The 25,919-nt window shown below is 38.4% G+C and overlaps 2 protein-coding genes across 5 annotated transcripts; one reads left to right on the top strand and one right to left on the bottom strand.

The window, feature by feature from the left end:
- The first annotated feature begins 357 nt into the window (after positions 1–357).
- Positions 358–18,839, top strand: ppp6r2a (protein phosphatase 6, regulatory subunit 2a). Of its 4 annotated transcripts, none has more exons than XM_042741627.1 (24): positions 358–645; positions 3,146–3,305; positions 5,231–5,494; positions 6,795–6,981; positions 7,104–7,241; positions 8,022–8,087; positions 8,201–8,313; positions 8,460–8,573; positions 8,701–8,827; positions 9,716–9,868; positions 10,006–10,236; positions 10,879–10,943; positions 11,113–11,228; positions 11,334–11,419; positions 11,618–11,698; positions 11,812–11,891; positions 12,047–12,104; positions 12,200–12,327; positions 12,412–12,551; positions 12,626–12,761; positions 12,915–12,967; positions 13,371–13,545; positions 14,664–14,765; positions 14,845–18,839. In XM_042741627.1, the coding sequence occupies exons 3-24, from the start codon at positions 5,268–5,270 to the stop codon at positions 14,891–14,893; spliced, it is 2,625 nt and encodes an 874-aa protein (XP_042597561.1). In that variant the 5' UTR covers positions 358–645; positions 3,146–3,305; positions 5,231–5,267; the 3' UTR covers positions 14,894–18,839. The 4 variants fall into 4 exon arrangements, with proteins under 4 accessions (XP_042597561.1, XP_042597550.1, XP_042597533.1 ...); XM_042741616.1 differs by having other exon boundaries at positions 8,460–8,567; positions 11,794–11,891; XM_042741599.1 differs by having other exon boundaries at positions 359–645; positions 11,794–11,891.
- LOC109067880 (FAM3 metabolism regulating signaling molecule C) lies at positions 16,939–25,110 on the bottom strand. Its single transcript, XM_019084763.2, has 10 exons — positions 25,017–25,110; positions 24,202–24,263; positions 23,100–23,204; positions 22,888–22,914; positions 21,177–21,300; positions 20,964–21,022; positions 20,793–20,843; positions 20,205–20,289; positions 20,002–20,107; positions 16,939–19,637 (listed from the first exon to the last, which is right to left on the bottom strand). Exons 2-10 carry the CDS (start codon positions 24,215–24,217, stop codon positions 19,548–19,550), a joined length of 663 nt encoding a protein of 220 aa, XP_018940308.2. The 5' UTR covers positions 24,218–24,263; positions 25,017–25,110; the 3' UTR covers positions 16,939–19,547.
- Positions 25,111–25,919: the final 809 nt, after the last annotated feature.

Raw genomic sequence — 25,919 nt, forward strand, 5'->3', positions numbered from 1 at the left:
TGTATAAGAGTGAGAATAAATTAGGAATTGTCCTATTAAAGAAGATGGGGGAAACGAACTGATGATTAAAGAATATCAAGCATGGTACTGATTCAAATAAAAGACAAGGCCTCTCAGCATGTGTCAGTGGATATATAATGCTTGTGGTATGACAACAGTCTCCAGTTTTCATTCTTCTTGTTATTTTAATCTATGCTCGTCTTGTCAAGGCTGGTGGAATGAACACGGGGATGCGCGCACTCGATGAGCAGGCAAGTAATCTGACAGCACGCGCACGCGCGCGTCTGTGACAGAATTTCGCCATTTTGAATACAAACACATGAACGATTTTTTATTTTCCGATCCCCGCCCCCCCCCTCCTCCCCTCTTTTTGCGCGTGAGCGGCCGAGATAACTCTACGTAGTGATTAAGAGCAGAGTAATTTTTTAAAAATTAATTTTATAAAGACAAGAGAGCGGAAAAACAACTTTGGGCAGAACGATGGCTTTGGGCAGATAGTTGGAAGCAAAACGCTCTCGTGGCAGCTGCGGGGTTTCACAGAGCGCGCGCCGCGCGGGGCAGCAGCAGCAGCAGCGCCACCGCTGCACGAGCCAGACCAGCACTAACCGACAACCAGCAGCCTGTCTGAAGACACTCACCGCGGGGGTAACGTTAAGCTCACATGCAAAGCCTGTTTACATGCGCAGATAGCACTGCCGGGGCCGACCCTCTCTGCGTTACGCAAAACCACGCTTGTTTATGAGTGTTTTGCTTAGAAAATGTGTCGTTTTAATTCTCTTCAGATGGGAAGAAACTTCTGTAAGAGAGACATTCAGCTGAAGTTAGCCTGACGAGCTAGCAAACAAACAAACCGAAAACATCCCATTCCTTAGCGGTAAATGAAGTCAAACGCACTTTGCATCTCTAGTAACCCATTTTGAACCATAACCGAGTGTTTATTCGAGTTGCTTCGGTCGAGTTTGGGGTTGTTTTGTAAATACGGAAACCAGTTTTGTCGTTAATATTAGCCGCTGATGCTAACGGTTGCTAGCGGGGCCCAGTTGTAAACATGTAACCGCCGAGATTTCCTGATGAAACTGTTATTCTGCGCTTAAAATCATCGTCCCACGTGTGAATTTGGTAGTAGTACGTCTTTTCCCGTCCCGGCTTTATAAGGTGTGAAAGCGATCTGGTATGTCATTGACGTCTGTTGTAAACATTTGATTGAAATCATGTTGTCATTAGCAGCCACATGAGTAATTCAGAAGTCAGTTCATCCTCTCCAGCTATTTAACTATTCAGTTGTAAAATACGATCGTTTAGTATGGCGACTGGAATCCCATTTGAAGTTTTGTAATGCATGAACCCCCCTCTGGGGGTCCAGGGGTCAGGACAAGAGGCAGCTTCTGGACAGTTGAGCAATCAGTGCCAGCTTATTTGACCTCAGCTGCTGTCAGAGATCTCATGCAACATCCCCGCTCGTATCTGTTGTGTGTGGCAGATTGTATTGTGTGCAGATGCGGCTGCCTGCTACTATTTTTGATGAACTGTAGATCAGAGGCATTCGCTTTCCTGTGTAGAGTTCATTGGGGAGTTCTCTACTTGTTATTGTCCCACTAAGCTCTGCACGTACACAGTCAGGTCCACATAAAAGAAGGAAACAAGTCCCCTTTTATTTTCTTTGGCTTTTTTTTTTGGCCACTTTTTTCAAAAATGAAGTGCTTCAGCTTGCACATCTGCAGATCAATGATATATATTCTTTCTGGTATGTCTTCTCTGTGTCATTTGTCATCAGATGAGTATGTAGTGCTCAAGGAAGCTGTTACCAGCTGCTGTTTTGAGGGTGCCATATGCACATGAGCTGTGGATTAGATGCACATTTTATTTAGGACGAAAGTGCGTTAACCTATTATTTTAACATCCTATAATTTGGTCTAAAGGTCAAAATTATGAAATTTCAGCAAAAATTTTCAGGCAAAAAAAGTCAATTGTCTAATGTCCGTAATGTAGGGTCTGTGTTGGTCAACGTGGCAAATCTTCAACTTGAACCTCCTTTTTCATTCTCCTGCAAAATTCCAGATCACACGCATTCCTATTGAAATGCATGTATTTTGCATGCAAAAATTCACCCCACAATGGTAAATGTGATGGCACTTAAAGGAAATGTTCACTCAAAATGCTGAAAACATACTCACCTTCAGGCCATCCAAGATGTTGAACAATTTGTTTAGTCATTGGAACAAGTTTTGAGATCACTTGTCCACCAATGGATCCTTTGCAGTGGATGGGTGCCATTAGAATGAGAGTCCAAACAAATGATAAAAATAACACAACAATCCACAGAAGTCCAGTTGAACAATAAACGTCTTGTGAAGTCAAAAGTTGTATGTTTGTAAAAAACAAATCCACCATTAAGGTGTTTTAACTTGAAACTATCACTTCCTGCCAAAATATGAGTCCTTAAGCCATAATAACGCCTTAACCCATAAATTCTTCCAGTGCAAAATTCCAACCCCTGTTGTCTTTTCATATCAAAATCCTCCAACATATTTGTTTAGAACTGTTTTGGACTCTTTTCGCTTGTAAACAGTGCTTATCTGTGCATACGTTTTTGACTTTTTGTTCTTTTGGAGAAAGCAAAATTGTGTATTGGAGACTCTTTAGCCGGAAGAAATGGTTGGAAGATAAAAATGTCTTAAAGATGGATTTGTTTATTACAAACATGCAGATTTTTGCTTCACGAGATCTTATTTGATGGACTGGAGTCATTTGGATTACTTGTGGATTATTGTGATGTTTTTATCAGCTCAAACACTACATTTTTTATCCAAATCTGTTCTGATGAAGAAACAAGTATAGGGGTAAGTCAATATGGGGTAAATTTGAGGAAGAGAGTGTAGATGTGCATTTTTTCACTGTTGGCAAGGAAATGACGTTTGTACAAACACTACATTTTCAGTTCACACGACCTTCTATATTTCTGATTTTAGTCTTTGCACAGTATATTGTGCTTCAAGGTTCCTAGACTATATGATGCAATGTGGTTTCATACATTACTGATATACTAACTTTTGTATTATTTGTTACATTAGTTCAAAGGGTTTTTCACGCTTTGCTTGCATTAGTTTTTGAACAGTTTGCATTTTCTCATTTTGTTTCCCCCTAGTGTCAGTCCGTCTGAGGCGTGTATTCGAGGAAGTCCTGGTGGGAAGTGGACCTCATGCAGATTAATGCTAGGTCATTCTGTGCTGTCTGCATTCTACCACTCAAATGCCTGTCTGCCTGTGGAGGAGGTGTAACTAAGGATTCACACATTTCATCAGCTGGTAAAAATATATTTATTTAACAAATTGTATTAATGTTCCAAAGCTTGAGTTCCTGAAGAGTCTTTTACATAGGCTTACTAACAGATCTCATATCTTTGAGTAAGCGAAGCCTATCAGGCTGTGTGAAATATATCGCCCAGGGTGTTATGCGTGGGTACCAGTCATGTTGTGGGAAAGGTCTGCTTTGTTCATGACCAGAATTGTTAGAAAATCTTCACAGCCCAGGTGATTTCAATCAGTACTGAAAGAAGGAAAGTTGCTCTTCATGTTCCAGTTGCTTAATGTTTTATTTTGAGAGGGATGTGTTAGTCGGATGCTTTAAAGGTCCATCAATTATTTTATCCACTTCCTTGTTTTTATGTTCTCCAGATTCTCTTTCATCATTTCCGATTTTGAAAACTAAGAACTCAATCAAAATTAAAAATGAATTCAAAATAACATAAGAAAACAACAGAGGGCAATCAATATCACATATTAAACAAAACTAAAGCTTTGACGATTTGAACACGGGCGATGATTAACTACTTTGAACACGATTTTGTGTAGCTTGTCAGTGAACTATGGCTCTGTGTAGTAAATGCCGCTCCATCTGAATGCACGTGCTGGAGATTAACTACTAATCACAGGAACGGCTTTACTGATGAGATCCGCATGAAAATCGCATTCGATTTTTTTGCACAGCCCTACCGTGAACTAGGCATGGGACGATAACCGGTTTCAAGGTTTACCACGGTTTTTGAAAAGTGATGGTTTCAAACCCACTCAGATTTTCCATTATACCGTTCCTGCGGTATGCACAGTTTTTTTTTTTTTATGTGTCATCAAAGACTGAAAGTGCAGGACTCCCTCAGTTGTGTGCAGCGAAGAGCATAACGAGCCACACGACCCCTCCTCGTCCGGTTGGTGCTAGCAGTCAGTGAGAGTCACCTGTGTGTGGGATGGCCGAAGGAGGTGAATCCCTGGAAGTTTTTATATTAAATTATTATTTTCCTTTTTTTTTATATTTATTAAAAGATAAAGTCTGCCGTATGGGAATTTTCGGGTAACGTAGACTTACCATGTTTCATACACAACGATGTTCCGTACAGCTGATATTTTAGCGCCGATCGCTAAATAAATACTTCCAGGTCGAACATAAACTGTGTCATCTTCATTTCTCCCTCTTTCACCCCAATCAAGACAGAGACCCACCTGCCGTTTGTTTCAGTGTTGAAATAAATACTATTTGGCTTGCTAACGTGGCAGATAACATGGCTATTTAAAGGGATAGTTCACCCAAAAATGAAAAATCTGTCATTAATTACTCACCCTCATATCCTTCGTTCATCTTCGGGAACATAAATAAAGATATTTTTGATGGAATCTGAGAGCTGTCTGACCCTGCATAGACAGCAACACAACTGAAATGTTCCCAAGTCCAGAAACGTAGCAAGGAGATCTGTAAAATAATCCTACGAGAGTTAGGCTATGAGAATAAAGCTACGAGAATACTTTGTGCGCAAAAGAAAAAAAACAATGACTTTATTTCTTTTGCGCACAAAAAGTATTCTCATAGCTTCGTATAATTGCAGATGAACCACTGATGTCACATGGATTATTTTACCTGTCCTCTGTCGAACCTCTGGGTTACAAGTCCAACTCTCTAACCATTAGGCCACGATATCAAGTTATCTTTGAATTTTGTGTTGGACAATGAGATATTTGAGTCAAAAAGGTTAGGCAATTTTGCTTGCCTGCATTTTGTTCAATGCATCAACCACCTTGGATTTTTATTTCATTGTGTTCGTTTTCATTCATAGTCTCAGCCTGGGATTGCCTTCTCTGCAATAGATCTCTGCATTAAATATTTCATTTTAAAATAAATAATCTGTGCATTTTAGTTATTTGTATTCATGTTATCTTCACTTTCATTTTTTTCTCTTTAGGCCTGGGCTTCCTGCTGCAGCAGCCACCGCCGCCATCATGTTCTGGAAGTTTGACCTGAACAACACCTCCCATATTGACCAGCTGCTGGATCGAGAGGGAGTAACTCTGAGAGAGTTGATGGAAGAGGAGGATGTCCTGCAGGAGTGCAAAGCACAGAACCGCAAACTCCTGCTCTTCCTCTCCAAGGATCACTGTATGCAGGAGCTGGTCACCCTTATTACAGAGGAGCCCCCTGCTGACCTGGAAGAGAAAACTCGCTTCAAGTAAGACAGAGACACGGCTTTGCGCCTTATTTTTGCTAGTTTTGACCAACCAGACATTGTAACTTTGCAGAAGACAGCACTTTAAGTGTTTATTCAATGCAAATAACCAATTACCTACATGTAAATATAGCTGGCAGTAAAAAGTATTTAGAGTGATACTGAGAATTGCAGAATTATGACGGGTATGGCATATGTGGTGTTCGTTGGTAGCCCTGCATGCTTTGAGCTCTTGGTTACGGGAGGACTAATAAAACTGACAGTGAAGATGTAGAAGTGAGAGGTGTGCATTTTAAAATGGCAAATGAAGGGGATGATGAAGAGGAGCAGAGGAAATGATTGCGTTGAAAGGTGATGTGTAACAACGAGTGTTGGGTACCGAAACCCGGTGCCTATGTAACCGGTATGTACTAACACCGAATAAGAATGCAGATTTCAGTGCCACTTAAATGCCTGAGCGATAGGTTGAAAATATTTGTCCTGGTTCTCCGAAATGGACATAAGAAGCATGGGCATCGATAGGTCATTATTAGCTGGGTTATAACGATTAGCTCCATCAACTGTACACAAATTCGTGATCACCTCAGAGTCAGTCCCCTTTAAATTTCATATGAAAATGGCGGCACCTGTATCATAAAAACCCAATCAATACCCAACCCTAGTAACAAGTCCTGCTTTCTGCAACTTTTATGTTTTAAATCAGAGTTGCTGTGTTTGTGAGGGTTGTATTGTTCAACATAAAATATATGAAAAACTCAAAGGCTTGAAGTTTTAGCGCTCTCTGTTGGGATCAAATGGTTAGAGAGAGAGAGAATCATTTGGTTCTTGTGTGTAGGAAGCAGAATCATTTGCTTTGAAATGAGTAAGCAGATTCACTCAAAATGTCTTTTCTCTCCGAGTATTGTAAAATGCTATTACATTGTGTGAAATATGTTCTCAGCTGCACTGATTCAGTTTTTTTTTGGTGATATTTTTGTCAAATGCAGAATCACACAATAGAATATAAGGCACTGAAGCAGAGCTTATTACCCTCTTTTGTGGCACAGACAACACTGCACCACTGAGTTGACCAGCATTTACTTTAATGCTATCTGAGTGACAGAATATAAGTAGTGCTACAGAGCAAATGTGTTACTTTTGAAATGCCTTCGTTGGAAACTCAGAAAGTGTTCATTGTTTGTAATGCTAAAGTCCAAGTCACCATAGACTGTTTTGGCCTGTTGCATTTGCTGTTTGATAGTGTTGTCACATGTAACGTGTAACTACTGTATTATAGACTTTTTGTTTGGTACGGTTTGTCCAGGTTTCCAAACATTGCCTGTGAGCTCCTGACCTCTGATGTGGCTCTTATCAATGATAAGCTGGGTGGAGATGAATCCCTTTTGGAGAAGCTCTACCACTTTCTGGAGCAGGAGCCACCCCTTAATCCCCTGCTGGCGTCTTTCTTCAGCAAAACCATCGGCAACTTGATTGCACGTAAAACAGACCAGGTATGCACATCTGATCCATACAGCTCAGAATATGAACGCATACACCAAATGGCAAAAAGGAAATAAGGGGGTTATTTGTTTGGTTTGTGTAGTTAGTAAGTTGTCTGTCATTGCACATGCAGGTAATCTCTTTCCTAAGGAAAAAACACAACTTTATCAGTCTGGTGCTGAATCACATTGATGCCTCGGCCATGATGGATCTTTTGCTGCGCCTCATCAGCTGTGTAGAGCCTGCCCTCTTGAGGATGGAGGTCCTCAATGTAAGCAAACTAATAATTAATTATATAAATGAGAATTAAGAGATTTCTACTTTTTAAGGGGACATTTTGTTCCTTTTCTTGTGTCCAACTATATCTGAATGCAATAACATGTTCTGTGTGAGTGGTTCCAAGTGTTGTTGACTCTACAAGTGAATTTGCAGGTTATATGCTGGTTAATCTTGTTCAAAAGTACTTAACCTTGATCTGCCTCTAGGAACCTGAATATTTTGTAGAAATGATACCTTTAAGGAACATTAATAAGTGATTCATCTGCTTAAGTAAGTAAATGTTATTTATATAGCACATTTAAACATAGCAAAGCTATCCAATGTGCTTAACAAAGTAAAGGAAAGCTAAATAAAGACAGAATAAAACTTTGAATTAAAAATGGTAATAGAAAGTGCAAGGGGGATGTCTAGAGACAGTTGATTCCACAGACGAGGGCAGCAACAGAAAAAGCTCCCTTAGTTTTTAAACAGGAACGAGGGACAGATAAAAGAGCCCTGTAAGAAGATCTTAAAAATCAGTTAGATGATAGAGGAGTAAGAAGGCCTTTAAGATAGGACAGGGCTTGGTCATTAAGTGCTTTAAAAACAAACAATACAATTTTAAACTGTATTCTAAAATGGACTGGAAGCCAATGAAGTGAAGCTAAAAATGGGGTGCTTAAATGAGACATTGACCTGCATTAAACTTGACTGTTATCTTCCAAGCCCTGGCTGAATCCCCACTACTCATTACGGGGGTGTGATTCTGATCTGTGAATGAATGTATTTGCAGTGGCTGAATGAAGAGAGACTCATCCAGAGACTCACAGAGCTCATGCACACAGGGCGAGATGAAGAGGTACAAAATATCACCCACTCTGCTAAACTTTTCACCTCCAGCCCACATGATTTCAGTTATTGAAGTTTAAAAAAAGGACTGAGTACATTCTTTTCCACTTTGTTGTTCTTCAGAGACAATCTAATGCATCCCAGACTCTTTGTGACATCATTCGACTTAGTCGAGACCAGGCCAATCAGCTGTCAGAGGTCACTGAACCAGACCCCTTACTCGCTGTATTGGAGTCGTAAGTGCCTCATTTGATTATCTAAGATCACAGTTGTGTAATGTAATGAGCCATGTGTAAAAATGTACACACTCAGTAAAGACTGCTGTTTTTGTATAAAATGCTGTTTTGGTTTTTTTTTTATCCACACATATTTGTCTTTATAGACAAGAGAATGTGTCGGAGCTTTTGAAGAACATGTTTGAAGGGGAAAGGACTGAAGCGTCTGTCGTCAATGGAACGCAAGTGCTTCTTACGTTACTGGAGTCACGAAGGTCAGGGTGAGTTCATCCATTAAAGGGCCTAATTAATCCTAAAATAAATAGTCATGCTTGGATGCTTGCTGTTCTTCCTCCTTTTTTTAATCTTTCTTTGACCTTCTGTTATCTCTGTGTCTGATGTTGTTAGGCTGGAGGGTCTGATGGACCTGTATTCTCAGGGATTTGAAAGGTCTTACACTGTCAACAGCAGTATTTTACGTGCTATTGAGCCTCATCTAAAGGACTTCCAGCAGCTCCTACTGAACCCTCCTACGGTACAAACACACACACACACACACACACAAGCAACTCCATCTGAGCATAAATGTCATCTCAGGGTTTTTGAACCATTTGTTCTAATTTTGTTTTTGTGTTAAGCTAAAGTTTGTTGCTCTGTTTCCAAGCTTAAGCTGCCTTGCTGCATGCATAACTGAAGTAAAACCTCATAAGTGACTGTTTTGGAACGCTTTACTTGGATGACAATCCTGTGTCACTTAAATAGCACTCTTCGCAAGAAGCTCATTGAGAAACTCAGATGAGTTAGTGTGTTTCTAAGCTAACAACATACTTCATTAGGTCTCAAAATACATAGCACACCCAAATATTTGAAGGAATTAACATTTTCAGGAAAGTCGGTATGAAAAGAATTCACCCTATTTGTAAATGCATGTTTTTGATCTTAATTTGAAAGATTCATCCATGCATGTAATTATTATTATTTTTATTTTTTTAATCAAAATGTTTTAAGTCAAGCTTCCTGTGAAATGGCAGACTTCTCTGACTAAACCACGCATCTTCACCGTTGAACGCAAGCTGACATAAATTTTTGAGTGCAATGCCCACATCTCAAAATCCAAGCAACAACGGATGAGTAGAACCAAGTTCCTGTCCTACATTTTTTTTTTCTTGTTGAATAATCTGTTGCTCAGATGAGCAATACCAGAGATACAATCAATTGTCTTTGAAGGTAACATAATACTGCTGCTGAACTTTGTGGAACAGCCTTCAGGAGCATCATTTTAATGATGCCATAAAGTGTGTCAGTTTTGTTGGCAGCACAATGAGTTCTGGAACAGAGCTTCTGGCTTAACAATCACTGTGCAATGCTGAGAGTGACATCCCTCTAACAATGTGTCAATCTCCCTCCATTTGCTGTGGAACAGAGAAGTGCAATACTCACTACAGTGGGCGTTCTGGAGCAGCCCCTGGGGAGCGCCCGCCTTCATGTGGCCAGACTGGTGGCTTCTCTTTTGCAGACTTGCGATCTCAGCATCTGCCAAGAGATCTGCAGACTCAACACCATGGACCTGCTGTTGGTAAATCACTTGCACACACACATCAAATATTGCAGACTCAACACTATGAGCTGGCTGTGGGTGGGCGATCTCGGTTTTCATTATTTGATTTTTTTTCTTTCCTCTCATTTCCTCTCTCTACCACTTTCTGGTTACAGGATTTATTCTTTAAATACACCTGGAATAATTTCTTGCACTTGCAAGTGGAGCTGTGTGTGGCATCCATCCTGAACCACTCTGCCCATTCAGACCACCAGAACCCAGGTCTGCAGAACCACGAGGAGAGACCTGCTACAGGCACAGGCAGCCAAGTGAATGAGGGAACACCGGGCCAGAACAGCACCTCAGACCCAGCAAACACGCCTATTCAAGATGCTCTCGTTACCAATGTAAGTCATGTGCTTTAGATCATATCTGTTTTTTATCATGACCACTTCCTTTTAGTGCCTGCTGTCATATTGGCTTAAGGAAACAATGTAGTGGACCTTGTTAGTGGTGGTCATGAATGCATGCACCACTTTTGCTGCTTAACACATACACTACTGTTCAAAAGTTTGGAGTCAGAAAGTTTTTTTTAAAAGAAATAAATACTTATATTCAGCAATGATGCAGTAAATTGTTTAAAAGTAACAGTAAGTGACTGTTTTTGCTGAATTTTTTATTAAATAAATCCAGCCATGGTGAGAAAAAAAAGACTTTTGAACTGTTCAAAAACATGAAAAAAATCTTACTGACCCCAAAATTTTGAACAATAATGTATTGCACATACTTTGGTTCAGGAATTTGAACAAACCACTGAGCCTAAGTATAAAAATTTGACCTGTGATTCATCCCCCACCATTTGTGCTACAGAAATGAATGATAGCTCAAGTCATGTGGTTTGCTGAGTAGAGGTCAGTTTTATTTGCTGCCTTATGTTCTTTTGTGTTTCTCTTTTCTTTTTTTCTTTTTTTTGGCTGTCCTTTTATCTACACTCTTGTGTGTTTCCTGTTGTTCATTATTCTCGATGTTTGGCTGTTTGCTTTCCTCAGCTCTTCCAGCATTGCCGGCTGGTGCAAAGGATTCTGGATGCTTGGGAGGAAAATGACAAAATCCAGTAAGAGCCTCTCATCTATTTGCTGTCATTGATTTATAAGCAGTGTGTCTCTGACACATGTGTGATACTCCCATGAAGCTCATCTTGATATCCTTTGTTGTTTCAGTATGTTTGTTGTCTGTTTGTTTCTGCTGTTGGCTGATTGTAGTTTCTCTACCTTCATCTCCAGGGCTGAAGGGGGAAGGCGGAGGGGAAATATGGGTCACCTGACAAGAATTGCAAACACGGTGGTTCAAAACCTGGAGAAGGGGCTGGCTCACTCTCAAATTAATGACCTAATTAAAGGTTTGTTGTGCAGGAATATGTCAAAAGAGCCACATATTTTATGAAATAATGATGCCTGAGATAGGAGTGTGATTACTGAGATCATAATCACTTGTATATCCACAGAGCTGCCAGAGGACTGCAGAGGCCGCTGGGAGGGTTTTGTGGGAGAGACCCTGAGAGAGACCAACAGGAGAAACACGGTGGATTTAGTAAGTAAAGCATTTACAAAAATTTCATTGCATTTATTGCACAGATGAATAATATTGGATTAGATTTTTACATGTAGTCAATGTAATGATCGTGTCTTTTTTTCCTTTCAAAATATGTTAAGAAAGAGTTACTACTGCAATAGATGATAATAGTCACTTTGATGCTGATTTCTGATTGGTTCTCATCCTGTGTTCCAGGTCAGTACCCATAACTTACACTCATCTAGTGAAGATGATGACATGGAGAGCCCCTTCCCCAATGATCTGTCCATCCAACAGGTTAGAAGCAACAAATAAATAGCCAGCATGAACCTGCTTTAATTTCCTTACAGCTGATTGGAAAACATTTAAGCAATTGTTTTTTTAACTTTCAGGCATTCTCTGATTACCAGATTCAGCAGATGACCGCCAACTTTGTGGATCAGTTTGGTTTTAATGATGAAGAGTTTAGTGAACATGATGAAAATATCAAGTGAGTGCAATATATAAATGTTTCTCATATCCAGTGGTAAGTGTTGCCATTTATATCAGAATGCTGCAGAGACATGGACTGATGTACAGTGCTGATATGTTTTTGTGGTAAAGATTGTCAGTATGATCTTTGAGAGACCTCTTTATATCTTGCAGTGCTGCATTCGATCGAATTGCTGAAATTAACTTCAATATAGATGCAGATGATCACAGTGTAAGTGTCTGCCACTGAAACATTGTCTATTATTCAAATGATCATTGAGCCCTGCTGTAAGCCGATGCTTTATTCGGATTGTTGTGCTCCTTTAGGCCAATGCTGCAGCTTTTGAAGCATGTTGTAAAGAAAGAATCCAGCAGTTCGATGACTGTGAGGAAGAGGAGGATATTTGGGATGAAAAAGAAATAAACTATGCAACACAAATCAAATCCAGATCGAGGTACAGCACATAGATGATATGCTTGAGGAAATAGATTCTCCCGTTTTGTTTATTGAATTCACATCCTCTATTTATTCTTTCCAGGTTCGGGGTGTCTGTTTCTTCAGATAGTTCACCCAAGAGTGCTGTGAGGAATGGGGGTGGAGGCCGCGGGTCGGCCTCTGAGGAAGAGGATGTTGAGGAAGAGGCCACTCATCAGCAGTCTGCAGCAGCTCAGGCTCAAAGTGAGTGCTACATCATCACCCACAACTCGGAATCTTTCAGGTGAATTTGTTCATTGAACATTATTTGTGCACAGATCCAGGCTGGACGGCGAGTTTTAGCGAAACAGAGGTGAGCTCCTCTAGCGCCTGGGGTGGTTCCCCTCAGCAGGAAGGTGAGGGTCCGCAGGACACAAACTGGGCATCTTTCACTGAGTTCCAGCCTTTCAGCAGGTAAAGAAGACTCCGCTTTAAAGAAAGTTGTGTAATGCTACATACGACACTGTTTTGGAATGTTTGTTAAAGTGAGGTAATATTGGTTGGTTTGGATGTTTGAATTATGGGAATACCTTTATCTGTGCTGATCCATTGGCTTTTACACTACAGCACAGATTCCAGCCAGACTGAGGGACAACCTCAACAAGGCCAAGAGAAAAAATGTGAGTATGCGGTGTTTGTGTCTGTCTAAATATTAACTCTGTTAATACACAACGTGGGAAGTAGTCGTTCACCGACACAGTTTTCCCCAAGATTTCTGTCTTAAATTTACCTGATGAAATGTTTAAAGTGGTACTATCTTGGGGAATCATATTTTCCTTGATTGTTAGAGTACTGTGAAAACATACTGTAACTTTTAGAACTCAAATCTAAATATACCTATTAAGAAATACATCATTCTAAAGTCCTTGACATCAGAAACTCCAAAACATTAACAAATAACCGCCTACATTTACATGGCAATGGCATGGTGCATTAATATGGATAAGGTAAATACACTAGAAAAACTAAGAGGGTTGAAATTTAGTTGTTATATTTTTTATTTTAATGTTTTTTTTTTTGCAGTGGCTGGCAGTGGTTCGGCTACTGGAGCGTGGGAAGGAAATCCTGGGCAAAAAGCCCCTCTGGTGGCCTCAGACAGCAGCTCGTCTGGAGGCTCAGACAGTGAAGAGGACCCTGGAGAAAATAAGACAGAGGGTTCCCCTAAAACACCTGCCAACCAGACAACAGCACCCATGAGGTAAGAACATGAGTGCATTACAGCAGCATTACAGTGTTTTAATGTAGTTCCAGAAAAAAAAGGTTTCTCATGACTTCAGGAAGAGAATAATATTTCCATTTTTAATTGATGACAGAAGACCTATAGTGTGATTATCGTTTAGTTATGCTCTCTAAACAAACCACTTAAATGGGAGAAAAATATGACAGACCAGATCGAAAAGTGAATCCCATTCGGGCTCGTTCCTATATGAAAGAACATTCATGACTTAAGGTGCGGTCACATTAACTGTAGTTTGGGGAATTTTCACAGACAAAATTCAGTCATTTCAATAGGAATCAATGCAGTCAGAAATATAGTGAGGTGAAAGATTTTGCAGGGTTCAAATTGGTTGTGAATTTGCCCTCTTTACCAACAGAAAGCTACTTGGTTTGAAAGTGATTTTGTTTTCATGCTTCATACATCGCTACACTATTGACTGTGGATGTTTTGTTTTTCCTACAAAATTTTTCTAATGTGACTGCACCTTTAGAATGACACTTACTCTACTGGTCCAAACAATTCAATCAAGTTTTGAATGATTTAAATGGATAGTTCACCCAGAAATGAAAATTACCCCATGATGTATTTGACTTTCTTCTTTCAGACAAATATAATCAAAGTTATATTCAAAAATGTCCTGGCTCTTCCAAGCTTTATAATGGCAGTGAAAAGTGCATCCATCCATCACAAAAGATCTCAAAACACCTACACATGACTAATAAAAACCTACTGAAACAAAACAAACCATAGGTTGGCATTCCAGCAGATGGCATAGGACGTAGCCACTATAATCTCTAGCATCCGGAAATTAGAGATTACGGTTTATAAAGTTTTTAATATTTTTCTTACACAAACGCTTGGAAGAGCCTGGGGATTTTTTAAAAACAACTCATTCATCTGAAAGAAGAAAGTCATGTACACCTAGAATGGACTGAGGGTGAATAAATCATGGGTTAATTTTCATTTTTGGGTGAACTATTCCTTTAATGATGAAGAGTGATCACTTTCAGTGTCGTAATTGTGAAAGCAATTTTGATTCCGTAAAGATGCAAAAGTATTTAGTGGTGAACGTTTGTGCGGCACTCTTTTCTGTGCAGCGAGGTGCCTACTGAAGCTCTGGAGAAGCTCAGCATCACAGACAAAAGTGAGTCTTCAGCGCCTACAGAAGAGTCGGATGCCACCACTGTGACGGAGATGAGGTAATAGTGAATGTGTATCAACCAGATGTTTTATGATAGCGCCTTCCACCCTCTCTTACTCTCTCTTATGCCTCTACAGAGTCGAAACACCTTCTTCAGCTGAGATCACACCTAACGGACCGGTCTGAAGGCTCTGGATAGGAGTCTGACCCAATCTCCGCCTCTTCCATTCTGAACCCCCAAACCTCAATACCACTTTTGGTGTTTAAATAAAGAATGCTGCCATGTTATTGGTCCTGGATACTGCCAATCAGCCCATAATTGGAGGAGGAAGCCAGGGGCATATAACACAAACCAGTAACCAGTACAGTGCTCAGAGGTGTTAGTCTTTTAATCCTTTCAACTATGTATGAGATATGCACAGTTTTAAATGTAGCAGTGACCGTGTGATTACAGGATCTGTCAGGACTTCTTTTTTTTCCTCGGTTTGTGTCCCTTCCTTAAGTTTTCTGGATTCGTTTTTTCGCTCTCAGCCTTGGATGGTAGGAAACAGGGATGTGAAGGTCCTAATTGGAAAGCACAGGCTCATCCTTCACGGGATAATGTTTGGAACATCCTCATGCAAAATCGAAAGCCTTGTTGTCTGACAACAGCCTCTGCAACAGTTTACTGTATGTTGAAGCACAACTGAAATGTTCTGTAATGCTTGTCACATTTCAGCGCAGGTCACCGCTCTGCCAAGTACACTTTTAAGATGATAAAAAAGAAAAAAACCTTATTATGGCCTAATCTTATTAAATCATGTATTTGAATGTTCTGAAGTGCTTTGGGGCGGAAGTGAATGACTTGATACTCTGACGTGGTGTCCACATTGGCACTAATGTTTAGCCATTTAATTTAAATTTGCCTCATTTGGAAACTAGACATTAATGGTGGGGGTGTGCCTATTTGATTTTTTTGGACTTTTTCATTGCATGCAAAACATTATTTATCATGCATATACAAGCAGCGTTTTTTTTTTTTTTTTTTTTTTTTTTTTTCTTTTCTTTTCTTTTTTTTTCTTCCGACAAAGTTCTAGGTAGGTTAAGACCTTCTGATTGTATTAAATTACATTTGTCCATTTTTTTCCCCTCCCCTCAGATCAACTGAACAGCTTCTACTTAATTTTCTAGTGCATTTCTCAAGCTTTCCAAAAATTGAATCATGGGTTTAAAGCAAAAAGCTTAAAGTAATCATAATAACCTTTGCCTTAAGTTACAAATCCTTCAAAATCCCTGTAACAGGATAGAAGGGTTTGCCTCAAAGCAGACAGGCTTTTTTTTTTTTCTTTCCTGTTTTTAAATGTCAGCTAGTCTCTAAAAAACTGCCCCCCAAAATGTTATTTGTATCCCTGTCCAACACCAATGCAGCATGTTTTTTTTCCCCCAGAGGCCAAAAAAAAACTCTAGTATTGTATGCCATATGAAATACTCCACAGGACAGTGTTATGCAGCTTTTTTTTTTCTTTTCTTTTTTAAAATCAGAACTCTTGATATATGCTGTCAGAAAGACTTTTTGAACTCGTCTCAGAACCTTCCAGTAGCTCTTGTTGGAAAAACCAAGATCCATCTCTTTTAATATTTCATCCTGAACATCATGTGTTTTCTTTTTTTCCCCCTCCGGGAATTCACATTTCACGTATCATATCTCTGCAAGCTTACTATGGTACCAAATCTGTTGGATTACAGGATTGGGATATTGCATTATTTATTTTGCACTTATTGAGGTGTTAGTGTGGAGATCTGTTCTCTCATCAAGCGTTGGAACGCCGTGTATTTTTTTAATTAGATTTTTTCTTCGCTCTTCATGATCTTTGCCTCTGGAGTATAAATCCTCCTTTGACTCTCATTGCTTCTTATATCTATGACATGTTCAAATAGGTTTGTTTCCAAAGCCAAAAGTGTGTATTTGCCTTTTTCTTCAACTGTTAAAAAAAATCTTATTTTTAACTTTAACCAATATTATTTTACATATTGTAGAGATTCTAATTTATGTGATCTTCAGCAACCAAAATATTGCTCTGTTCAATTCAGTTCATGTGTCTGGACTTTCTGTACATTTACAGCTATAGTTTGAGAGTATGAAGCCTTGCATTAATTTATCGAGGCAAGAGAAGCATGTTACAAAACCAGAGATATTGAACAGATTATGGCTGTATTATTGTTTTTTTTTTTTTTTTTTTTTTTTTTTTAAAAAAGCTGCAAAACGTTTATTTTAATTTTAATATGACTGTTCCGGGTTCGATTCTATTTATTACAACGTAAAATAATTTTGACTCGTTCCTTTACTTTAAGACGTTACTCTGGAATAAACTTTTAAATTTTCTGTATCTAAATTAAAGTTTTAGATGTTATTTGGATTTTAATTATGTTAATAAGGGCCAAGTGTGGCGCCCCTGTGGAATACTTGATTCTGATTGGCCAATCGCTGTCGCAAGTACGCTCATCCGGGTAACTGAATCCGCTCACTTTCCTGTCATACTAGAACATAAATGGCGCCCTCTTGCGTCTCTGTTATCACTTGTAGAAAAAATAATAATTCAGGTACAGAGATTTTAAATATATATTTATTGTTCGCGGGGTTTTTTCCCCCCTCACTGATAAATAGCGAGTTAGACCACAACCACGTCTTAAATATAACTCGTTTTGTGTTCAATGGAAAACTGAAAGAGGTCGAAATTATTCTGTGGTAACTGACAGCATCGAACCTGGAACATTGTTTGTACAGCTGTACAAGTCCCCTACAGTTCTCTCCCGCTCGAATACAGTGAGCTTGATTGGATTTCATGCACTTGTAAATAGAGGTTCTATATGTCCTTGCCATAATAATAATGCTGGGTTTGAGCAGGTGGAGGGGAAGGACACCTGCAGGATGAATGAATTAACAGTTAACGTTACCATGTTTCAGTCAGAGCACTTCCGGCTAGTCATTAGAATTAGTATAATGAGACAAGGAGTTTGTCAGAATTTAAGGTATTCATTGATGGCATAAAAAGTAGTTCTCAGCACATTGACATTTGTATAGACTGGGTCTGTACATTATATTGTTGCCTACATCAGTACCTATATATTTTGATATTTTCAGAATGGAATAAACCTGTTATTGAAAGAAATGATTTTCAGCAGTTACGCTGGCGGGGTGAAGTCTGCCATTGCTTTCTTGTGCAGCTGTGTACTTTGAAACCTTCTCTGGTCTTTTCTTAGGCTAATGAGAGCCGAATGGACGCCTTCCAAGAATCTACAGACTCCTTTATAAACACATGTACCATTTTGGATGTGTGTATCATGCTTTGATGAGGCAGAACAGATGCTAGGGTTATTATTGGGGGCTCCCAGCCTTAATCTAAACAGAGGTAAGACAAAAACCAGGAGTGAAGGCAACAACCATTTACTCAGCTTCATTTTAATATCAAACTTTTATTTTTGTTTTGTTTTGTTTTTCTACAAAAAAAAAAAAACTAGAGCCATTACAAAAGACTCTGCAATCACAAAATACACAGTTTACTTGATTTAAATTTAATTATGACTACATTAATCCTCAAAACAGCTTTACACATTAAGGCCATGCAACATCGATGATTTCAATCAAAACTCTAGAAAAATCTAGACAAAATCACTTGGGATATTTAAGTGTGGTAAATAAGGCACATAACTGGTCTTCTTATAAAAAAAAAATAATAATAATCCACAACTTCACAGTTAAAATCGTGCAGGGAATTATAAAATCATTGACTTTGCATTATAATTCCTCATTAATTATGGGACATTTTACTACCTGGTAGGAAAGGGCATACTCTTGACACTGCAGAAGGCACAGTTAGGAATAAAATCAGTTACTGTTAAATATTCATTGCTTGCTATGAACACTAATGTTATGTGTCCCAACTGACTATCAACACAATAACTGATGGAAATCTTTTGAAGTCCCTATTTGTAACAACATTACCAAACGCTAAGGATAAATGGCACAAAACAGGACACAGTAGTTTAAACAGTAGAAAGTCAAAACCTAAGACAAATCAATAACTCTTCGCACACCAAAAATATGGGATTAAAAAAAAAAAAAAAAAGATTCTTCATTATCTACCTTCAGGAATAAAGTCCAGCAGTCCAAATTGCCAGCAGAAAAATAAATATTTGAACCATAAAGAAATAAATACATTTTGGCGACAGAAGCCCTTAGCCATTTAACTTCAATCCAGTTTGATCAACATTTAGAGTGTCTTAGTGCAGTGATAAATATGAAACCCTCTCCCTACATTTTCTGGGAGAAAAAAAAAAAAAAAAAACATTCAACATTCATCTTTTCCTTATAACACTGGAGCTCACAAATGGACAACAACTTGCTTGTTTATGGACCAGTTAATAAAAAGATCTCCCACAGCCATGGATTGTTAAGAACGTGATTTCCAGGGCTGGAAAATTCACAACAATTAGTGAAGTTGTGGCTATTTCTATGGTGAATGTAAATTATTATAGTGATTTTAAGCTGTAAAATATTGACCTGTGAGTGCAATCCATTTAGTGATCGTGGACAACTGAAAGAAAAGTAATGGAAACTCACGGGTCAAAAGTACTGGGAATCCTGTAAAAGAAATACAAACATTGAGCAGCAAAAGCTCAGTAGCACTAACGGTAAGATTTAAAATACAGGAAGACCAACATCAAATTTAAAGTCTATTGTATTCTTAATTGCATCATTGTCAGTGCTAATCGAACGATACACCATTGCATATGTTAAACTTTGAATTCTTCAACCATCTCCAGGCTGTACGTGAAAATGCCAAATAATTTGAAATTCCTTCTACTGATGTTTTATGGGAATGCATCCTTCCATCTCCAAAACTTCAGGCCAGCCTTCATACTTGTTGGTCTCTGCATTGTTCTTGATATGCTGGAGACATAAGAGATGGTTTATTAGATATTTTAAAATATTATCCTAAAATGTAATATCCCAAAAGACAAAGACTATGATTGTCTACAATTCTCAGTGCTGCAAAAACACGTTGGTTTAGTAATTTGAAATTTAATATCTTTGGTTTAGTAATTTGAAACCAGAGCGCACGCACAAAAACACAAAAGAGCGTTTGAAATCAGATGACTTTGAGTGGGAAGGGAATCGAGTTGGTACTATTGGCACTGTAAAACCCCCACCCAAACAATTTTAAAAACTCAAATCTACATAAATCACACAAATGACCCATTTGAATTCAAAATGGTGAAATCCACCGAAATTCATTCCTGTACAAAGCAAATACCTGCTCAAAGGGACTCTTTGTCTTGATCCCTTTGCCCCCTACAAACACCCAATTATCTCTTAACCCACCAAAACCATCTATCAGATTTCTGGCCTCGTCGTTTAGCCTGTTCACACACACACACACACACACAAAAAACATTAATTAGACAACCCAATACAGATCTGTAAAAGTCTCCCCAAATATTTAGAGGAGTGACTCACTTTGTTGCAGGGTCATCAAAAGTGGCCATCATGACAATACTTCCATCTTCTATTTCCTTCAAGAATTTGATAAGCTGGTTCACATCTAGACAAGAAAAAATTTAAAAAGATTAACTTTTGCATGCCACTCAAAAGGAAATTTCTCTTATGACTACTTTTTTAGTGCAGTGGTTGACTGAGAGGCGAGAAGGCAGTCCTGCACCACTGTCTGAGGACAACATTACAATACAAATGTGACTGTATGCGTTTCGGCCTACATCTGAATGTGGTGTGAGTGATCAGACAACAAAACGGTTTGAATTGACTTCTTCCAGAAGTATTTTTTCCCATAGATTTTTAAAACGTCTTAATTAAAGCGCTATAAGCCATGAACCAAGCCAACCAGCTACGAGGAGAATACAAACTTATATTTAAAGCAAAAAAGTATATAAAAATGTGACAAAATGACTGTGTATCTAATGGCTTTAGTGAGGTGATCACCCAAGATGGATTTTAATACAACAAGGTTTAAACAGAGAAGCCAGATTGCTCCTACACATACAATACGCATAAATGTAAACAAGATCTAAGGTGTAGAAACAGATTTACCTCCAGACCACATGTCAAAGGAATCAGTCCTGATGAGCTCGCCGGTCTTCCCTGTAAAAAGACAGAGGATTAATACAGGCCAGCTTCTCTCAGTTGCCTACATACTGTCACTGTGTTCAGTTAAAAAGGTTTCTCTATCAATGTGTTTCCAAAGACAAAAAGGAGGCATACCATTGATCAAAGCAATGTTTATACCCCGTCCAACGTTGTTCTTTACTCCACTCATTAATCTGATAAAAGATAAAGAAGAAAGAGTTCAAATTCTTCATGCTTTATCTGAATTCAGGACATCCCCAGCCAATTAAAAAAAGTTCAGATTTGTATTTTTTTTCTATAGTGTTTATGCAAAAGTACAGCGTACTAAGAGATGCGTGTAAAACCTACACATTGTCCTGAAAACACATTTTCGGGCCGACAACGCTGGCTGCTCCGCTGGTGATCTTAAAGACAAAATGGTCCTCCGGACATGATTTAGAAAGGCCGCATTTGTGGTGCGGAGGCCTAGTGGCTGAAAACAACATCAATACATCCATAAACACAGATGTCTTTACTTTTTGAGATCTTGCCTTCCTTCTGACTGCACGATTTATTAATTGTTTATATTATTTACACATGCACCAGACATGTCTTCACGCTGAATTATGTCTTGTGACACATTTCTTAAGTAGATGAAGAGATAAAAAAAAAAAAAAAAAAGATCACACCCAAACAAACCCACAGTATCAAAGGACTAAAGTAAATGGCAGCTGCCCAACACATTTAATGTGACAACTTTGGAACACTGAATATCAAGAATCTAACACACCTAAGCCGTGTTTCCACCGCTGGAACTTTACCCAGGAACTAGGGACTTTGGGCTGGTACTCGGTGTGTTTCCACCACAGGAACCAGGATCTAAATAAAGTTCCGGGTAAAAAAAAATGCCCCTCAGAAAGTCCCTGCTCACGAGGTAGTACTTTTTCAAAGGTCTGGAACATTCGGGGTCGTGTCTTGGGCGCTAAACATGCTGATTGGTTGAGTTCACGCAGCATTGTAATTTCAACCACCATTTATTCGGATCATTTTCAAAATATTACTGTAACTGTGTCATGAAATGTAGTTTTAAAACTATTTCAGGTGAGAATGTAGTTGTTTAAAACTCAAAACTGTGGTTTATTTATAAAGATAGCGCCTATTTAAAAATGTATTTCACCGATTTCGGAGACGATCAGCTCCACGCGATCAGCGGGAGCTCAGTGCTCATGTTTACACCGAGAGCAGTCTTACCTCAGCTAGACCTTCTGACATTTGCCGCTGGCTCTGATGTCTCTTTAGTGGTTAAACATAAAATATAATTCATTTTGGGTAAATCTAACAGGTAATCTTTGGTCTTTATTCAATTTATCTATATGTTAAAATGAAAATAAAAAGAGTTAATTGATATAATATTTTGTTTCATTGTAATGTAAGCTGTATATATACACATTTCCCTGAAGTAAGGACATTTCTGTGGCTATTATGATGAAATGAAAACGAAAGGAGGCAGTGGTGTTTGAGATCATATTTCATCTTATTGTAAATATGCAGTGAGTAAAATTGCAGTAGCTAAGGCAAGCTGACTGATGTTCAAGTACGCTGCTGTTTGCAGAATTACCCTCACACTCCCGAGTCGAACTCGCAAAGTCCCAACTACCGAGCATGCAAGTCCGAAATTTGCGTACTTTGTATTGAGAAATGTGTGCAGACCTCCATCACCACACTATTTGCCTAATCTTCACGGTACTTTAGACCGCGGTGGAAACGCAGAAAGCAACAGGTCTGTGGGGGAAAATAGTTCCTGGGGAAAAAGGTTCCTGGTACAATTGTTCTGGGTAATTTCGGTGGAAACACGGCACTACATGCCATTCATATCATTTCTGGAAAGTTTCACCACTTAAGCAATTATTGATTTCTGCACATCTCCAATTTACATTTATTTATTCCCTCATTTGCATCGATACAGTTGTAATCAAAGGTTCAGGAGGGGCTTGTTCATCCAGTCCTGGGAACTCATTCACCATCTTCAATTCTCATTTGTAGTAAAATAAATAAATAAATAAATGTAATATGTACTCACGGACAGTCTCTGCAGGTGCATATCGTGCTGTAGAGAAACCGATGTCTATTAGCAAATAGCAGTGTGCCATGCCAAACACTTAAAAACGCTAAATCATTCTTTAACCAAACTAGTGTATTATCTTTACTAACAAAAGGCGTCTACAGTTTCAGCATCTACAGTTCTCTGTGTGTAAAGGAAGTTGCAGGAAATGGTTGCATGCATGAACTCACCAAGTACTTTGCCCAAATTAAAATTCACTCTGCTCTCCAAAAGCTCAAATGCCAGGAACACAGCTAGAAATAAGATAGAAACCAGCACTGCCAGTTTCAAAAGTCCTGTTAAAAAAAAAGGTTGCATATTCTTGAGTTTATGAAGTCCATAGTAATAGTTTTATATAATGTTACTTTTAGTGAGAAACAAAGTCTCATTTTCCAAATTATGTAGATTTTTTTCAGGAAATTCAATCAATAAATGCTGATTTGTCTCTCTTTGATGTGGCGTGACAGATCACTGCATAGGCGCTTCGGTTCAAACATGATCATCCCTTCCTCTTTACTATTAGTTTTAATGCGAAATAAACATGAATGAACATCTCATGCCTCATGTGATCGCTCAATCAGAGTTTCAGCCGTGGAAAGACGGCAATAAAAATGTCATGTAGCATTTAATTTATCTCAAGTCATTAGTCATTAGAAATTAAGTGCAAAGAAGAGCATTTGACAAAATATTAGATTATTCACATTATATTTTACTTTAACTGTTAGTGATGTCGTAATTATTTAATGTATGTTTAAATGAATCTGTTATGAAACAAGTTATGACAGCCATTATTTAAAGAACGAGACATTTGTTCAGTAAACCACTTTTAAATATAAAAAAGCAATTTTATGTTTAGTCTTCCCCCTGCTGTACCTAAACCGTACCGAACTGTGACATCGAAACCGAGACAGTGCCGAACTGTCATGTTTGTGCCCAATTCTGACCCCCCCCCCCCCACGACAGATTATTACCCCCCTAGTATTGGTAGGTTAAGAAGTAAGTGCTGGGGGAGGGGTTAGGATTAGGTAATCAGGTAGTGACTTCAACAAAAGGGGTAATCATTTGGCAGGCGGTCAAAATTGGGCACAACACCGTTACACCCCTAATTTCAACAGTTTTGTTCACTTTTACACACTTTACAATTGTTAGGATTTCTGCAATTATTCAGTCTTAAAGCAAAACTATTTTTTTGCACTGCTATATTACACATACATTACCACAACAAAGAGAAAACATTTGCCTTCGGTTACATGTAATATATACAGAATTCGTACTGAAAGAAAAGGAACAAACCTCCTGCTCGCATCATCCTGAGGGCTTTGCAAGCAGCAGTCACCACACTGAGATCCAGACACCTGAAATGAGATCAAATTCCTAAATATTCTTAACACAATACTCCTATTACCTACAGGAATTTACTCAACATAATCAGGATGATTGTGAAAAGTCACACAGCGAAACAATTGCCAGGCTTACTAACTTACATATATTTGGCTGATGACAGATTCATTATTAACATTTCATAACCTCATCTATTTGCGTTATCATATATTCTGACTAACTTGATTCAACTAAGCAAATATTTATTTTTTACTACTTTCAGCTCCGTTAAATAAACATATTTTACGTTTAACTCAACATCACAGAATTCTGTAATGTATTCAATTGTTTATGAATAAAATGCACAGTTTTTGTTTTCAACTCTTTCATAAGTCGGTTTAACGCAAACCAACATACAAGTTATACATTAATATACCTGTATCAGTCTTCACCTGTGGGGATGTCTGAAAATGACTTTGAGCCAATAAAATATTCAACAGAAAACTTAAGCTCTAACATGTAAACGATCACATAAATCCTGAAAACCTCTAATTATGTCTGAAAAAGATGCCAGAAGCGAACTGAAGGCGTGTTAGTGTTAAGTTTAGGTGTTAAGTTAGATGTCAGCAGAAAAAGTGATAGTAGCCATTAGCATAAGGTGAATATGCAAACAAAACACGGTAATAAACCTTGAAATAGATATATGATGTGAAGTCAAGTATATCATGTAACCCTACGAATATATTTGTAGACTGATATTGAGTAAAGAAGAGAATAGAAAGAAGTACCTGGTGCCACGGCGACACAGCGCTGAATATTCCCTCACATCCGGGTTTCGCTAGACAGGAGGAGCGTGCGTTTGTGCAGATGTGTACGTGTGTTTTGTGCATGTGGGGGCGTGTCCTACATGACGCCCGCCCATACTGCACATGGTTTTTAAAGGGATAGTTCACCCAAAAATGAAAATGTGATGTTTATCTGCTTACCCCCAGGGCATCCAAGATGTAGGTGACTTTGTTTCTTCAGTAGAACACAAACCAAGATTTTTAACATTTTTAAGATTTTTCTTGCAGTCTGTCAGTTTTTATTGTATGTTTTAGCCGTGATTCCCATCCACTTCCATTACAAGACTGACAGCCTGCAACGGTTTGTGTTAAAAATCCTAGTTTGTGTTCTACTGAAGAAACAAAGTCACCTACATCTTGGAATGCGCTGGGGGTAAGCAGATAAACATAAAATTTTCATTTTTGGTTGAACGATCCCTTTAAGCATAATTTGTTAAAATCTAGTCATACTGTACTAGTTCTAGCCTACATAGTTCAAACAGATGGCAATTTGGAATGATTGGAAAAATTCAAAAAGAATAGAATATTGTTTTTTAAAGACACTTGGGTTAAACTAAATTATGTTTAAATAGGAAATTATAGATATTTACTATAATATACATAGGCAATAGTCTGAAAAACACTCATTATATTTAGGCAATGCAATTCAAAGACAATTGTATAGGCTACATACTTTATTTTTGATATTGATATTTTATGTATTTTTTCCTATGCCCTGTATTGCTTAAATATTCTTGAATGTTGAGTGAGATGGGTGTTTTAGTGAAGATGTGTGAGTGTATGGTTCATGTTGGTGTGTAGTGTGGTATGTAGTGTATGTGTGAGAGTGTTTGTTAGTGAGGAGGT

The sequence above is a fragment of the Cyprinus carpio genome, chromosome A4, assembly GCF_018340385.1.
Source record: "Cyprinus carpio isolate SPL01 chromosome A4, ASM1834038v1, whole genome shotgun sequence".
NCBI classification, from domain to species: Eukaryota; Metazoa; Chordata; class Actinopteri; order Cypriniformes; family Cyprinidae; genus Cyprinus; species Cyprinus carpio.